The sequence below is a fragment of the Pholis gunnellus genome (assembly GCF_910591455.1).
Source record: "Pholis gunnellus genome assembly, chromosome: 14".
Classification (NCBI taxonomy): domain Eukaryota; kingdom Metazoa; phylum Chordata; class Actinopteri; order Perciformes; family Pholidae; genus Pholis; species Pholis gunnellus.
This window is the reverse complement of record NC_136541.1, coordinates 12,957,913-12,975,953: the sequence shown is the minus strand read 5'-3', so window position 1 is coordinate 12,975,953 and position 18,041 is coordinate 12,957,913. Positions and strand designations below refer to the sequence as shown.

The 18,041-nt window shown below is 42.0% G+C and overlaps 1 protein-coding gene across 4 annotated transcripts in view; it reads right to left on the bottom strand.

Moving 5' to 3' along the window:
* Positions 1 to 18,041, bottom strand: part of pde4ca (phosphodiesterase 4C, cAMP-specific a) — a 47,287-nt gene that overhangs the window by 18,875 nt on the left and 10,371 nt on the right. For 2 of the 4 annotated variants that reach the window (XM_079173320.1, XM_079173322.1), the window contains exon 1: positions 6,304 to 6,743. The exons of 1 other annotated variant lie outside the window; for it this stretch is intronic. In XM_079173320.1, the coding sequence (XP_079029446.1) occupies positions 6,304 to 6,452 (149 nt within the window). In that variant the 5' untranslated portion in view covers positions 6,453 to 6,743. Of the gene's footprint in view, positions 1 to 6,146; positions 6,744 to 18,041 lie in introns of those variants that run through there. One more of the 4 variants, XM_079173321.1, reaches the window with a different exon arrangement.

Sequence of the window (18,041 nt, the reverse complement as noted above, 5' to 3'; positions counted from 1 at the left end):
TCACTTCACTGACCTTTTCATAAAACAAGTCAGAGTTCAGAGACGGACTGTATAATGGGAATAAAGTTTGTATAGAGCCAGTGATGTGAAAAAGACTGCATTGTTTCTGTAATTAGGAACCAGTAAAGAATATTTTATCACTTAAAATAATAAGTCAAATGGATCTATGCCAATGACAACGAAGACTATACTCGTTACTTTATATCAGGCTGTATTATAGTGACACACACACACACACACACACACACACACACACACACACACACACACACACACACACACACACACACACACACACATTTCACCTAACTGACTGCAGCAGCTGATTTGTAAATTAAACAAGTGTCTGTGTGTGTGTGTGTGTGTGTGTGTGTGTGTGTGTGTGTGTGTGTGTGTGATCACTGCCTTACTGTATTTAAGTCTGCCCACTGTGATTAAATCAGAAGTTTATTTTGCGATGCAGAACAGCTGAAAGCCAGACAAAAATGAAGAAAACAAAGTGAGTGTGCATGTGTGAGTGCGTGACATTATTTTTACATGTTTGTAATCTCTGTAATCTCGGTGTTCCCTCTCTGACGCCTGTAATCTCACAACCCAGCACTCTTCCTCAGATCTTTTCTTTGAAAAACAACACAATGCCGTCATGACGGCTGCACTGGTGGATGTGGAGCGCATGCTGACCTCTGATGCACTAAACAGCGTGAGGCGTCTGCTGAGGACAGTCTCTCTGTCAGTCATCAATGGATCGATACAGTGTGACTTACACTGTAGAAGCACGTTTGACGGATGTTTGGTACGGTATCATGATGAGGGAGGTGTGCGGAAAGCAAGAGGAAAGAAAATGATAAACTTGCTAGCAGTGTTTTTCCTCTACAGTCTGGTTTTAAGTTGAATATATTAATATCAGTATCAATAACAAACTCTATCAGCTGTAACAAACAAGTAGTTGAGAAATGATTTTGTTTTGTGCTGCTGTTCTATGAAATTAGACCTGGATTACCGATCTACTACCGCCTTCCTTAGGTGAAACTACTGCTGTTTGTTTATTCCCTAAGTTAACTTTAAAAACTTGCATAGAAGGACAGTTTTGTCATTGTAGACATTGTGTAAAGGACTACAGAGTGAGGATAGAAGCACTAGCAGCGGTTAATAAACCTTAGTGAGTGAGAGCCCAGAAGAGATTTACAGTGAGTCATAGGAGTGCCCTAGTCTACCTTATGCACACACACACACACACACACACACACACACACACACACACACACACACACACACACACACACACACACGCATAGGACTATTATCCCCCAGGATTGTATAGCGCAGCAAAGAAAACAGTGAAGTGAGAGGAGAAGAATTGGAGGGAAATGGACATAAGTGGTGGGTCTGAAGAGAGGAAGTGGGGAGAGGAGAGAGAAAAGGTTTGGAAAAGTTCAGAACCTGGTCGATAAAGAAATGTTGTAACACGATCAGCGTGAGGTTTTAATGGTAAAGGTTCCTGAGGTGAGATGCAACCACAGAGAAACATCAGACACCCTGCGGGAAAAGAAGGAGAACTAAACGTGTGATGATGATATTACTTTAACATGCTGAACCCTTACTATTTACACCCGATATGTGGCTTTGTCATAACAGCATAAATCAACTTGCTACAGTTTGAATTCAGACAATATTTAGGATAAGCATAGAAGTTTTAACACATAACGTAAGCAGTGTCACCGGTGAAAGTACGAAAGTCACTGTGGAAAACCAAGCATACGTGGTGCAGCACAGTACCACTGTTTTATGCTTGAAAACAGGGTGAACGCTAAATAAGCCTGTCATGATGATTACTTTTATTGACGATATATTGTACCAGAAATGATTAAATATACAATATTATTGCCATTTCAAACCCTGCTGGTTGTTCTGGCATCATGGTGGCATTATGTAAACAAACACGCATGTAAACACAACGGGCGATATCGAGGTCAGCAAAAGTGATCGAGGTCATGTTCATATATCGTATGATAAGTTAATAACGTTATTGTCGTGACCGGCCTCATGCTAAGCACTCTAGATATCACAGGAAAAAGTCTCAACTGGTCCTTAAATGGACAACATGGATGCAAAAAGACACACACATGCACAGAGATTTTGCCCAATTGTTCGGTCTATGCTTCGAAAAAAACCATTCTTGCCTGCTTGTGTCGGGAAAGCTCGTCACTGGACAGTAAAGTTTGGGGGTTTTAGGAGAGAATTCAGTCCATAACACCTGCCACACCGCAAACACTCAAATTACAAAATGAGTTACAAATGATCCAACACCAAAAACTGTGTTTGAGGGAGCTTGTTCCAAGTGTTCACACACTAACACAAAGGTACGAGCCCGACTTCGCATCCCACACGAGTACAGTGTGTGTGTGTGTGTGTGTGTGTGTGTGAGGCCTGCAACCCAACACCAGTGGACCTGTTCCTCCTGCTTGGCTTGCGAGAGAGATAAATGAGGGTCTGTGAAGCTCCCTGTGGGCCAGACCACCATTAGAAGTCACCGATGATTTAAGAAATGCTTTGGAAACGCTTTCAGACACATTTATTAAGACAAAATCCTCCCTTTCGCCAGGACCAGTGAGACTTATGCTCGGTGGAGAGCCCGAGCTGACTTAATAAGTTCTGCAAATGATGGGCTCCATATACTGTGACTGAAAGCACAGATTCATTAATCACGGTCGAACTGACCTGGCAACTTTAGATATTGTTGACCTCTGGCACAAGTGGTGTGTATGTATCTCCAACACAAGAGTTTATGTCCACAAACTTATCAAGAGAAAAATGAAAAGCTACTTGACAGAGTTTGGCGTCCGTCGTTCACACTTGGATATTTTCATAAATCACGTAGATTAAGATTTCTCTTTCCCCCTCCTTTCCTTCCAGTTTGAACCCGACAGGAGAGAGTATTATGTTTCAACTTTTAAAGCTAAACCTCACTCACATGCAACCTGCCAAAACTGTCGTCTTTGTGAGACTAATTCATAATAAATTACTCTGCGCATAAATCACACTCTCTCACTCCCAAACACCGTACAAAGCTCATACTTGTATTTGCTGTCAGTGGTTCATTTAGAACTAATCTTGAAGGATTTTTCCATCCCATTCCCTGGCTGTCATAGCTGGTTGCCACTTCATGCTATACTTGACCCTCTGCAGACAGCGTTGAGAGAAATGAGATCAACAGCCTCCGGACACACAGCAGGCTGTAGATGGTAGAAGAGCAGCTTGGCTCAAACTAATGGAGCCATTAACCATCATCACATTTTTATATGACAATACAGCTTCTGTGATACGTCGTGAAGCGAATAACTGTACTTTTAACCAAGACTTTTATTTTTTTTATTCAAAATGGAAAACAAACTACCATATATACAGTACGTGGAAAAGTCCGGGATCACTAAAGTTAATCAACAAAGTAAATACGAGGGACATGAATGTCAACCTCATGGTGGTGTTAGAGGAAAAATCGGAGGATCATCAAAGTCCTCATCCTCTGAGGACCATGAATGTCTCTACAAAATGTCATGTCAATCATTCTGACAGTCTGAACAGAAGGGGCGGACACACCGACCAACACTCCCTTAGAGCTGCGCTGCTAGCTTTGCTAAAATCCCAAGTTCCATCGTGCTGTTGTGAGCTGGCAAATACAGTCAAATGAAATGTTTAGAGCTGACTGCTTTCATAGCCTAAAGCCAATTTCAGGTTCATAAAATTGAATCCAAAGGATAAATGAAAGCAGCAGAAGACTTCAAAGCATATAAGCTGCTAGGGAGTCCTCCTATCTGTCCTCCTTTAGGAAAAGCAGGTGTAACCTTTCCAGTTCAAAGTTGAAAAGAGAAACCCAAATAAAACGCCACTGGGCAAAGTAAACCGCTTATCAAGCGGTATCAAGAACAGATGTATTCCACATGTATTTTTGGACACGTCAAAACATGCGTACCCTCGCCACCTATCCATCTGTTGAGAAAGGGCTATTTGTCCTCTGCGGTTAGATAATTGGGCTTTAAATTAAGCACCGAAGGCAGAAGAAAACACTCTGAGTTTGGTGTCTGATGTCACAAGCTGCAGTTGAATATCCTTTCCCCTCCTTCAGGTCCATCTTGTCAGCTTTTGTCATGCCTACACGAGGAGGCACTCGTGGAGGAGTATGTTTTACATTTATAAAAAGAGCTCCGGCCGGTATGTCTGGGTGCTATACATCAGACCTCTGGACGTCACTTCATTACCAGCACTGTGTTATGTGGATAGGAGGGAGATGCCTTAGACAAGGAGGGAAGGAAAGCAAAAAAGGAAAAATGAAGAGGAACTAAAGCAAGAGAGAGGAAGATACCAACAAGTGAATGCACTTCAAGGCTTAAACCATCAGTCATTGCTGTTAATCATTTCATACTCATAAATATAGCTTTTACTTCAGAAGTGTCGGCTTCTTAAATATGCGATATTAATAGATTCCCAAAATGGGCACCAACAAGGCTGATAATCTTATGGGCCTCCCCTCCCCTCCTGCACTCCTCCTTGTTTTTCCTCCAGGGAATAAACAGACTAACAAAGTCTGCTCTAACATCACCGGTGTCCCCGGGAAGCTCGATACCTCAACCCAAATAAAGCTCCACCAGCTCGGCCTCCCGGTCAGTTACTCCCCTCCTCGGGCACATTTAAACTGCGTTGGAGCGGGCACAACGTGTCTGCACTGCTTTTTAGATTCACAGGTGGAAGTAGTTTGCCATGGAATAGTCCGACATTTCCATAGCTTTGCTTTAACCCTGACATTTTGGCCACAGAGGGTATTTTTAAACAGCAGAAGTCAACTATATATCTTTAGGGGAATAGATTGAAAGGACAACCCTTGAAACTCCCCCATGCTCACAACTGTTCTGCACGACATCTGATAAACAAGGCTCCAGCCTGAGATAGAGGACAGAAGACCACAATGTAAACATGACTTTATCTCCAGGTCCTCCTTCACAGCCTCCCCGCTGGCTCTGAGGATCATGTGCGAAGCTACAAAACTTATGGTGGACTTTTCCTGTGAGAACATTTGTGTAAATGAACAAACAGGAGTTCTCATGGATGACTTTACAAAACACATTCACACACACGCGCTTTATTTGTCTTGAGTGTGTGTGTGAATGTGGTTCTTTCACATGTCCTAAGATTTCAAGTTAGTAAAGTAGATCTGCTGGATGTTTTCTAAACGTATCTACCTTTTAAGATGTGCAGTTAATGAAATGTCAACTGCAGATAATGTGCAACAACCTGCATTTCTATCTCTGTTAGACATTTAAAATGACCGTTTTTACAGTACTATTGCACAGCTTGTAACCTTTTTAAGTCATGGCTGAGCCACATAATATAATAGGCACAGTTAGTTTGGTTATAGCCACGACTTCACATTTCTTAAAGTATTTTAGTTTCATGGAGTGCTGTTTTGTTAGCCAGATGCAATACAAAAATTAAAATGAATCAAAAGCGTTCACACAATTCTTTTGTGCTGACTCTTGTTAACAGCTGGAAGAGGCTAAATGATCTATTGTGTGATGAAAAAACAAATCACTCCCTGGAGCAGAGCCTAGTAACAAAAGAGGAGACTAAACAACATGTCAAGAGGAAAAATCATACAAAAATATTGTAGGAAATGCAGATATGAACCAAAAACAACTGATAAGAACAAAAGAAAGTATTTTTGTAAATACTGCAGCTGATAAGAGACTATATGCAGGCTACAGATTTCAGATACTCACAGCTATAAAAGTTGTTCACAATCTCCAAAATACATAAATAACAAGTCTTGTATACTGTATCATCCTGTAGGATCTCAACCTTTATGTTTTACTAAATATTGATTAATTGAAATATAAAATTGTCATTTATTCCAGGTAGTTGTCAAAATAGGTAAGTAAAGAAACTAAAAAAAGAGTCTTCAAATTTGAAAATGAACTTTGATCTCAATACCGACCATGCTCCTAACTTCATATACACATATATGATCTGTATAATGTTACGCATGCACTTGTGTGTGTGTGTGTGTGTGTGTGTGTGAGTGTGAAATGAAAGGAGACACTGAGAAGGAGAGAGAGACAAAAGGACTGAGAGTAAATGAGTTAGCTCTTAATTACCGCCTGCGTTTCTGTATGATGTCAATAGGCCTGTTGACAGCACACGGCGATCCCCATTTGTTCCCACTCCGCACAGTGATACTCCGCTCCACGGAGTAACAGAACCCACAGTTCGTCGGCACACTCATCTTTCTACTCTCTCTTAACTCGTCCTCACCCTCCTCTTCTCGGCCGCTCCGCTGCTCTGCCTCTCTTGGTTCTCCTCAGCTTGTGGATGCCCTCATCCCTGTAAAACCCGGCCCTCTTCCTCGTCTGTCTCGCTCTGCCGGGCTGTCCGGCTCTCCGCGGCTTCCCAGGAACTCTCATTACCTCTGGCAGGAGTGGACACCAGCTCTAGGACCAGTGGCTCCGGCGCAGAGCCAGGATGACCGGCGTGATGCAATCCATGCCCCACTGTATGCTGGTGAAAATCCGCTCCTCCTTGGGTGATTTGAATAGATTTGGAGTGTATTCCTTTGTGAGCACCTGAATTCCTCTTGAGAGAGCTGCACACTCCCTGCTGCCTTGTAGAGAAAGCTTTTCATCACTCTCAGCAGAGCTCCATTAATCTGTCCCCCATGTACATCTCGTCTTTGCTCCGGGTCTAAATGTGGCGCAACACTGCTGCCCTCTTCCCCTTCTCCCCTTCCCCCCTCTCTCTCTCTCTTTCTCTCTCTCTTCTTCTGTTTCTCCCTCTGCTTCCTCCTCTACCCTCTGGCGCTCCACCTTTAATCTCAGAACAAACGGATACCTTTTCTTTCCCTGGTCAAACTTGCTCTCCTGCTTCAATCTTATGTCACAGTAGCCCGGTGCTGTATGTGTGTCTTTTTTCTTGTCCGAGCGCCCTACAGAATGTGCACAGATCTGTACGAGGTGTGTGTGTGTGTGTGTGTGTGTGTGTGTGTGTGTGTGTGCGACCGATAGAGCATGTGCGTCAGTGAGCAAGCGAGTGTTTAGGCATGTGACCAAGCAAGTGTCTGCGTACGTTTGTGTGTGTGTGTGTGTGTGTGTGTGTGTGTGTGTGTGTGTGTGTGTGAGTGTGTGGATTACACACAAGGGGGAACAAGTTTCAGAGTGAGGTCAGAGCTGAGAAAGGGGGCGGGAACAGAGCCAGCATGATTCCTGCCTTCCCCAAATGTTTTAGCCATTTTAACCCCTTCCTTCGCTCACTCGCTCTCTCTCTCTCTCTCTCTCTCTCTCTCTCTCTCTCTCTCTCACACACACACACACACACACACATACACATGCTGAATCTGAATACAATCGCAGGACAGCACTCTCCCTCTGAACAAAGTACTATTATCCTTTCCAGATGGAGTGTTTCGTCGTGTGTGTGTCAGAGGTATGTCTCCTCTATGTTAGGTAAAGAGATTGATGACAGGATGAGTATGATAGGGTATTACAGTAAGTAGCTCTTGGGACACAGCTTGCTGAGAACGAAGTTTGTCCAAACAAACACACACACACACACACACACACACACACTAACCCGTATACATTATGTCCTCCCGCAGAGGCTTAGGCACGAGCATGCAAGGTCACCCATGGCCAGGGGGCAGTGTATTTTTGAAGACCAGAAATGTGAAAAGTAAATATGAAACTTTAGCTGGTCGACCTTCTGTGCGCTTCGTATGAAAATTTAAAAAGGAAATATTGAGATATAAGATTGAGTTACTGGAGTGTCATCAGGAGCAGAGAAAGTTTTCTGACTGCAAAGCAGGTGTTTCGCTGTTGCCAAGTCCTTCTGACAATTTCTATGTATGAGTGACATTACATTGTGTACTGATTACCAATTTCAATCAATTGACCATTAGCTACAACCCCCCTACTACCTGCAGTAGTTACATAGCGTAACTTCCAAAGCCAAGAAACAGATGCTTAACAAACCACATTAGTTTTTGGGGTTTTCAGGTTACAATAAAAACTAGCACAGACAGATATTTCCTTTCTGTGTGGAAGCTGGTCCTGGATGCTTGTAGAGTTTAGCATTAGCAGTATTAGCAATATTGACAGTTAAAACACACATGTGAATACTATTTTGCTGTTCAAAACTCGCATTTGCCACAGAGCTTATTTTCTGCAATAATCTTTTAGTCAAGGGAACGAGTGCGATGCTAACTTCTGGGGTTGACCTTCAATAATACGTCATCCCTGCGCCACTCTATTGTGATACAATCTAAGCCCGAACACTATTTAGCGATCCAATGAAATGCAAAGGATTTTATCTAAATCCCTCAAGTAACTGTAAACCGCTCAAATATGCCGTTTCACTGGGGAATAACTTCCATTTCGCTGGGACTTTAAGTGTTTTGGCTTGTTTATCTTGTGTGTAGCTAACAAGTTCATATTTAAGATCCCTTTCACAAGATTGTCATATTAAAACGAGTCAGCAGGAAACGCCAAAAAATCAGGTTAGGGCATTTTCGACTAGCTCATGGAGGTAACATTAGATCATTGTTAGCTGAAGCTTACAAAATCTGCCATTGAGTTTCGGCAAAGATGTCAGCTGCTGGCAAGAGATGAGAAAAAAAAGTGTAACATTTGCCACTGTTGTAAACCTCATTGTATGCCTCGCGACAACAGAAAAGTTTGGTAGGCTTCACAGGCGGCTTGACGAGTGGTCAATTACTATCCAGCTAGCTACACACAAAACACACATCTCCATAAATAGATGAGCACTTCCAGCTACATTCTGCAGTACGACATGGTTCAATTCAAACGGCAAATCAATCAACCTCATCTTCATAGAATTCACAAATGTTAGACAGCAATCGGTGAGAATGGAAAAGAAAAAGCAAGAATATATGGGTGTGTAATACAGCAGAAGCTCAATATGTATCTCTTACAGAAAGCAGGCCTCTTTCTAGAGGCCAGAGAGTTTAAAATGCATCACGGGACCACTGATTCATTATATGAGGAAAAGGCTGGCTTATATTCTTTTCATGTGGTTTTATTTTTCAATTTTATATTTACGTCGGTTGCGACATACAGCACAGACAGCTTATAATTGCAGTGTTTTGTCTGTAAAGGTATTTAATATAATCCTTTAATATAATACAAAGGTTATGTGTCTGTAACCACAAACTGAGCAGACCTACAATACTGCTGCAGATGCTGTTTATTATATGGCTTTCTGGAGCCTGAATTCAACAGAAGCAGTTTATAAATCCAGCAACAGCACGACAATGAATTGAATGGCAGCTTTTGGGGTTAGGCCCCTCAAGGTTTGACAAAGGAAAAGTCAAACCTGATATACTGAATGCTATTACGATAAAGCCTCTCATTTAGTTGAGTTCCATGGCCCTGTATTCACACTCGGGACCTGGGAATGAAGACTTTGGACTTGTAAAACAGTAGAATTTATTCCCAAGTGGGATGAACAGTGTCCTGATGCAAACCGGATGAGGGGATGTTGTAAATAGAAATGTACAGCTGTGGGCACTTTTGAAACGTTTTCATGACAGGAAAATTGTTTTCATGTGCAGATAGAAGAATGAAATGCTTGAACAGCATGGTTCACGAGTCTTTTCCTTGCTACAGAGTCGACATGCAAACACCCTTACTGACACACACACACACACACACACACACTGGTTGGCAGTATACCAGAGGACTTCACAGTGTTCCATGTATCTGCGTCACCGTGGTGAAAGAGGATGTATAAAGAAAGACAGACATTAAATGTTTGGTTCTGCTCAGTGTCTTCACGTCTCGTCTTTAGACAGCCGAGACGACGTGGCAATGTAATCTATAAAAATCATAAAATAGGGAGGCATCATAAATTCTGGCTGACCCCTCGGTTTGGGGTTTAATAGTCCATTATTTGCAAAGGGGCCTCATGACATCATGCGTTGGCTTCATGAAGGCATGGTGAGCATTCCTTTATAACGAGCTGTTTTGAAGTCAGCGAGGAGCACTGTGTGTCAGAGTTGCTGTCGATGTTAACGAAGACCGAATATTCACCATCGCAATGTCAGTGACTTTGTGTCGCTTCTTTGTCTGACAATCATGTCGGTCAACAGTGTGCTGATAATGCAGTATTCATGCTCTATCCGTGTTCTCTCATAATTCTGTTAGTTTAAAGAAATAACGTTTGTTTGTTTTTTTCAAAATGTTAGTGTTGTTGTCAAGTTGAATGTCGCGGAAAAAGAAAAATCTTGCATGAAGGTTGTGAGGTCCAAATATTAACAAGACAGCTAAATACAGTCGTAACATTAAAGAGCACATTCTGCGATAGCCTCACAGTATTTAATTGATTGTCCCCTAAACGTCTCCTGAAGTCACCACCAAAAGGTTTTCAATTTAGTGTATTTACAACCAGTGAAGACATTAATGTGCAGCAGAGTACGGTGGAAAGTGTTCTCGGCTACTGACATTGAAATATTAAGGAAACCAATAACATACAGTATTTTAGAAATAACATTTTAGGAATTGTTTAGGAAGGCTGTATGAGAGTAAATAGCAATTCAATAATACAACCAGGTCAAAAAATTGTCACTGATCAAATACAACATTTTGAATAACTGGAGGGTGGTACGAGTTTGGAGGCCTAATGTTCTCACAATTTCCTCTAACACACCAAGAAGTAATGAGCAATCTAGAAACAGCCTCTCATTTCTCAACGCTGCTGATGTCTCATCATAACAAATTAAAAACAGCTGCCATTTTTACAGGAGTGTTGCAAATTTTACATCTGCTTCTTCCAGACCGTATATCATGGAAATGCCCTAAAAGATGCATCATGCCAGTCAAAAACGCTTGTGTGGCCACATAATACATATGAACAAATACTATTTAACTCAGCAGTGCCTGAAAAAGAGTTGCGAAGCCTGAATAAATCAACCTCAGACAAATATATCCAATGGCGCTGCATCATTACATCAATTTGAAATATTCTAAATTGTGCAGTTTTATCCAAACATTTGTCCTAAATCAAGCATGTCTGCTATCTTTGGAAACTCTGGGATCCTCCACTGGAATTTAAAATAACGTGTTTGTTTAGACCACGCTCAGCCGGGTGAGTTTGTAGAGGGACCCAGTGTTGGGCACAGCAGAGGTCAAGAGGTTAAGAAAGCAGCTGGAGAAGAATAGGGTACACACACACACACACACACACACACACACACACACACACACACACACACACACACACACACACACACACACACACACACACATACACACACACACAGGCATATTTACATGAGCAAGGCTGCTCATCTCCACTAGAAGTGTTCTACATCTGTAGCAGGATCCCCGGGAAGAATCATTCCTTAAAAATGTTTGCTTCCATTGGAAAGAAAAAACAGACTCCCAGTCATCATGATGCAGCGATGGTCAGTTTCTACATTGCAGAGTACAGCCTTGCAGCGTGTTACATCTCTTCAAAAGCACCCCAAACACTGCAGTTGTTCTGGTTATTTCAAATTAAAAGTGATTACTACAGAGCAACAGAAAAGCAAAAACAAACGACAACAACTTTCTTCACGATGCAAATGTCATCTAATACACTACGTACGTAACAAAGCAGCAGCGCCAGGTGTCAGCATGTGGCTGTCGCTAGCAGACTATATTTAACTAAGTCTCCCGATGTCAACCGTCGTGTTACAGCATGTGCTGTAGTAAAGGCTATCAGTGTGTCGCCTTATGATTCATTAGGCTGCCATCTGCTAGCATGACGGAGGGGTCCGGGGCTCGCCTGATTTGGGGATTTGATGGATGACGGACTCGCATGCACACATGTAAACAAGCACACACAGACAAAGAAGGCCAGGGCATACGCAGATGGGAAGTCACTAATGGATGCATGTGCATTGACGCACACTCATAGGCACACATTAAATGGACATTCAGATGCACTCGGGTCTGTGCGCACAACCAGATGGCAGGTGGCCACTTCTTCAGCAGGGACGTAGTGTTAGTAGGAAAAAATAAGGGCCGTGAAATGCAGCAAGCCACGTCACCACTTACTTCTGAAGAAATGCAACCTAGTGTGTACGTGCTGACCCAGTGTGTAGGCTACGGTAGATATGTGTGCGTGTTTTGTTTTTTTGCATGGGTAATGTACATGTAATAGTCGGTGTATGTAAGACTCGCTGCACACGCAGTAATGTAGTGTTCGGCAGATCTAAAAAATAGAAAGAAAAACAATGAATTCTCCATTATGGCATCGTGTGATACTGAATTACTGACCATTGAGTTTGACACATGCACTTAATGTATTGGAGAAGACACATTTAAGCACCATAATTAAAAGGATTATTGAAAATAAATAAATAAATACATTTAATTTTGAAAATGTCATAATTATTGGAGTTGAGCTCAGTGTTAATATTAATACTAATTGAAAAGGGTTATTCTGCTTTACATAAAATCAATGTCTGTGATTAAAAGTACTTTGTTTCTGAAGTTTGGTTGTGATGACATACATCTGCTGTATACTGTTGACGCAAGTTGCCGATGTACAAACAACTCGGGTTAAATGCTACGAACCAGTAAAGCAGCTCGCTGTCAAGTCAAATCAATTGTATTTACAAAGCCCAGGTCAACATACAACAAGCTCTATACTCAAAGCAGAATGAATAGATGTCATATATACAGAGTAATCCAGATCGGTATGATGAAAAACAATGACAATATTTAGTGAATTAAGTACAAAGTATAATATTAAATAATGATCAAGTGTACCGAAGAATTGTATCGTGTCAAAGTCAATCTGAAGCCTTTAAAAGAACAAAGGGAAATAACTAATAATTGACATTAATGTCAAAGTACAACCTAACATCTTGATTAAGTTGCTTCAAAGACAACCCTTTACCTTAACTCTCCACAGCACTATGAAAGTTTAATCAGTGATACGCGGCCTCTTTCCACTAGTCTTAAAATAGAATTATAATCCATCGATTGTTTTTATTACTGTATGAAACAACTGCTTGGTCTGTAGGAGGTCGTTGCTCTCAGTCTCTGAGCATAACTTAGTCGGTTTCCCCCTCTAGTGGTCACACTGAACAGTGATCCTGATGCTGCTGTATTACAAAGACAACACTCAGCACAAACATCTGACACCAATAAGAAGATTTTTCTGAAATACATTTTAGATATTAACAGAGTGAAACAAAGCTACACATTTTGATATATTATTTGTTTTACTGTTTCTGATCAGACTTTCTAGTATTGAGCATTTTTTAACCAAATTATTTCTCATAATTCAATGTCTGAGTCTACAACCCTAATTCTACTGAGACTAAAGTCGTAGCACATCTGATCTATTAGGGACACAGCACTGTTGGGCAAAATCATCAAAAATTACATTTCATTTGAAGTAATATTAATCTTTTTTTACTCTATTTTTTCTCTCACAGAGCTACAGTAGAGTTACTAGTTTTGCATTTCAGCAGTGGTAGTGTTGTACCCAGCTGCTGCTGTCGCTGCCAGCCTCAGGAATCGATGAGGCTCTGGAGGCGATTGGGGAAATCAGTCATGCTGAAAATATGGAGTACAGCAGTGACGCACACAGCAGGCAGCCGGCCGCAGCCACACAGGCTCTATTGACTAATCTGGCTGTGTGTTTGGGGAGGGGGGCTGGCAGCTATATTGGGACCTCTGACATTGACACTGTACCCTTTGGTTGAATGGCCTCGCTTGACACTTTTTTGTTTTGTTTTCCTCATTATTCTTTCAGTCACAATTTTCTTTCTACCTCTCAGAAGTATCTTTTTATTGTCTTTTTTATTCTCGCCCTCTAACCCCCACTGTCTCTGCGTCTAACCCTCTCCTTCCTGTCATTATCTCTGTGCTGAGAGCAGCACTATCTCGACCCACATCCTCTCTATCGCTTCTTCACCAGCCTCTCGCCTGTGCCTTTACCCTCTTTGTCTAAATGATCTTTTTTTCCCCACTTGGTCGGCCGTTGCATCCGTCACGCTTGCTCCCACCTCACCCCGTCTCTTCCCATCATTTCTACTTGAGCTTAATTGCACCTTCTCAAACTGTTCCAAGCTGAGTGGACACAGCATCAGCTATCTTCTTCATGGAACTGATACAAGAGCTATTCCAGCTAAATGCAGCGACGCTGTGTTGTTTAAATGTACCGCACTGCCAGAGAAGCCATAAAAAGCATTGTTGACAATGTTACTAAGAGTTGGAGAGAGTGTGTGTGTGTGTGTGTGTGTGTGTGTGTGTGTGTGTGTGTGTGTGTGTGTGTGTGTGTGTGTGTGTGTGTGTGTGCGCGTGTGGTATTCAGAGGATGAATAGTGCCCTGGTACTGTTAGTACAAGTGAGGATAAGAGCGGTCTCTATTGTGATGGACACATCTCGATTACAAAAGACTGCTTTGTCTCAGTTGCACAAGGGCAGAGAAAATGATTAAAGTGATGATTGAATAAAGATTTTGAAGAATCATTTCTACGTTAGCTAATCTGAGAAGCACAACTGCTGTAAACACACACCCCAATGGTATCTCCTCCATCACCATATATCATTGCTGAATAAAATGTTTTGAACTTTGCTCTGATGAGAAGCTCCCAACAAGGACTTTTGTTGGAGGGGGGGGGGGGGGCATCATGAAGCTGGATGTACAAATCAGGTAAAGAGGATAGAGGCTTGTTCTGTTCCCGTCTGCACTGGAATCTCCTGCTTTGATCTCCTCATATGATCCACACAGGCTCACGGCTGGAGGACTTCAGATGACACTTGTGGAGCACATGCCTTATGCCCAGAGTTCAGAAAAGTACCACACATTGCACTAAATTAAATCCCACAGCAGCTCTGAAATGTTTCTTCTTTTCTCTCCCAGTGCAAGGAAGAAGAGAGTGATTCTTTACGAAGCTGTGCAGCATTTAAAGCTTACTTTAATGATGCATCTCTGATTGTGAGTTACCTTTCACAACGCATAGGATCTCTGTGTGTGTGTGTGTGTATTAATTCGCTGTGTGTGCCTATGTGCGTATTCTTGTATTTCATGTATTAAGTCTCTGTTTTTAGTCTCTGTAAAGTTACATAATGACGAGTCCTGCAGGGCTCTCATGACAGCTGTAGTAGAGTTGGTGAATACACAGTTTTATCAAGTTACAACTTCAATTAAGGTAATCAGTTCCATCATTGTGTCGACAAGAGACCATGTAACTGTGATTTAACTCTGAAGTGAGTTGATTTGACATGTTACTTTTGAGTCCTCTCTGTTTCCTAAAAGACAAGATAGAAAACAGAGATAAAAATCTGCTGAATCTGCCGCTCTCATGGATCATTTTCCACAGTGCGCCAATATTTCTGCAGTCCTCTTATGCAACTCCAAAGTCCTGGACCACATGATAGTCATACCGTGCCTAACATGAACGCCTCGGCTTGGCTCGAGTCCATGGACCGCAAGGAGGTCCATCAGTGGATAGAGCCATCGATCCAACACGGCATCCCATCCCGAGGCCTGCACGGCCAACTACAGCACCCAGCACACCAACGGCAACACCCACCGGCTTCACCCTCAGCACACAATGGATCATTGGGCAGATGTTTTGTTTTTTGGCAACAGACACGATATAAGTGCAGCCTCACCACTAGATAAGAATTAAAGCAAACCAAAGCACTGCTTCTATCTGTCCGAGAGGTGATAAGAGATTAATTTCCATCTTAAAATGTTTCCATCTTCAACAACTTTTTATATTCAGAGCAATCTAAATTCTAAGACTGGGGCCTGAAACATCACGGCTACACAACCGAATAAAACACATAAAACCACCCGATAAACACCAACGCAGCTATAAAACACAGGGACAGAGTAGCAGTGTCAAACAATTCCCCATCAGTTGGTTATATTTCTGATTATAGGTACTTTCTAGATAAAGAAACAAGCTTTCCAATACCTCTTGAATACCTGCAAATGTATCATAATGTGTCAGTCACTGTAATCACACTCACAAAACTCTCAACACACAACTGGATACATACCCAATGCACGAGTGCCTGCGTGTGGAGAAGTTGCCGTGCATTTTCCTTGAAAAGCGAGAGTCTTTGTTCATCATTTTATTGGCAGTTGAAAAACAGTTGGGTTGAGTTCAGAGCGGCATCAAAACAGCAGCTTTGGGAGGCGAGAGGTAAACAAAGCGAACTTTTGCGGAGTGACCAAAACCCCCATGCTGTCATGAACTGGAAAGGAGAGCTGTCCGAATTCCTTTTTTGTTGTCTGTTGTCACAAACTAGGGAAGACAAGTCCCCCTAACAGGACAGTGCAGAAAAACAGGTCCAAGAATGACAAATGTAAAATAACGCCAACATGCAAAACACAAGAGTCTCATCAGCTGCACCTGGTAGGAGCGAGACGTAAAAGTAAAAGTCAGACCCGCTGAGTATTCTCTCTATTTATAAGATACAAATTATTAGCTAGAAGCGATTCACTTCCAGCTCAGTGCACCAAACTGAACAAATCAATTTGCAGTTCAGCTTTTGGTCCGGGCTCTAAGGATATGTCCAGGAAAAATAAAAAAGGTTCAGCCCAGCGTGTGCGTGTGTATGAACAGCCTAAAAAGGCAAAGAGTCTTGGCTGTTAGGAACCAGTTAGCGTATCATCTCACTGACAGTGATAATCTGGGGCCGAATCAAATCAAGTGAAATTGAGGATGGTGTTAGCGGTCAGTGCTCATCTGGGACTACTTCCTCACTCGATCTCCTTTCAGCTCACCACAGATTAGCCAAGATAAACACTTATCTTGAGTGGTTCTTTCCCCCGTACTCCTAAACGGGAAACAGAATGCTTGAATTCTTCCAAAGCTGCAAACCAAATTCCTCAACAATGGCCCCGGGGTATCTTCTGTCTTTAAAAATCAGCTCCAGCAAACTTGACACAAAGTTGTCCATTTGAACATAGGGTTGCCTCCGTGATGCTGCACTACCAACACACTGAGCAGAGTTATTCTTGGTGGGAGAAAAAAAAAAGAGAGCTGGAAAGAGTGTTATAATCCCATCAGATGCTCCCCGGAGTGGGCCGTCCCATGTAGTCCCTGTCAGTGGGACAAAACGGACTTCTGCTTTCTCTTCTCTTCTCTCCTGAGAATGGTGGGACCAAACTCGGGCTTAAAACAACAAACAACAATCTATCTCCCCTGAGAGTGAGAGTGAGAGTGTGAGAGAGAGAGAGAGAGAGAGAGAGAGAGAGAGAGAGAGAGAGAGAGAGAGAGAGAGAGAGAGAGAGAGAGAGATTGTGAAGGGGTGGGGTGCTGGGTGGTTGAGAGAGAGTCAGAGCGAGAACAAATTGCATGAAGAGAATGTACAGAGAATGACACTCATTCCATGAGAAAGTGGACCAGTATGAACAGTACTGGGGTTAGAGAGGAAAGACTAAAGGTGAGGTGATAGAAGAAAACAAAAAAATGTACTTTAGTATCACAAGTACATGTTTTTTTTTTCTATGAGTGTGTATACAGTTTCTCTTTTCGTGTAAGCGGCCTGCCTCCGTGCCGGCACCAACAATAGTGCTACGGTCAATCAATACTTCAATATTGAGTTCTACTCTCATGCCACCATATAATCCATCTGATTTGCACAATATCCTCTTCACTGGTAAACAAACATTTTATTTTTCATAATGTGAGGGAGGAAGCAGACAGGAAGTGTCCAATATAACACATCTGAGGTTTATGACTGTCCATAATAACCACCAGATAAACCGTCTAATCTGAAGCTGGGCCTAAAAACGCTCAGTGCTAAATGATTCAACTTTAGACAGTAACTTGGAAAGGAGGGAAAAGGCCTTTTATCTGGATACTATTTCAAAAGGTATTTGAAAGCATATACAAGTACATACATATATGCTGTAGTTTTCTTTTGGTTCTGTTTAAGTGTGACTGAAATTATATATTTAAAATATTTGATTAATAGCGGTGTCCTGTAATGCCACAGGGGATGGGCTTCATGTTTGGAGTGACA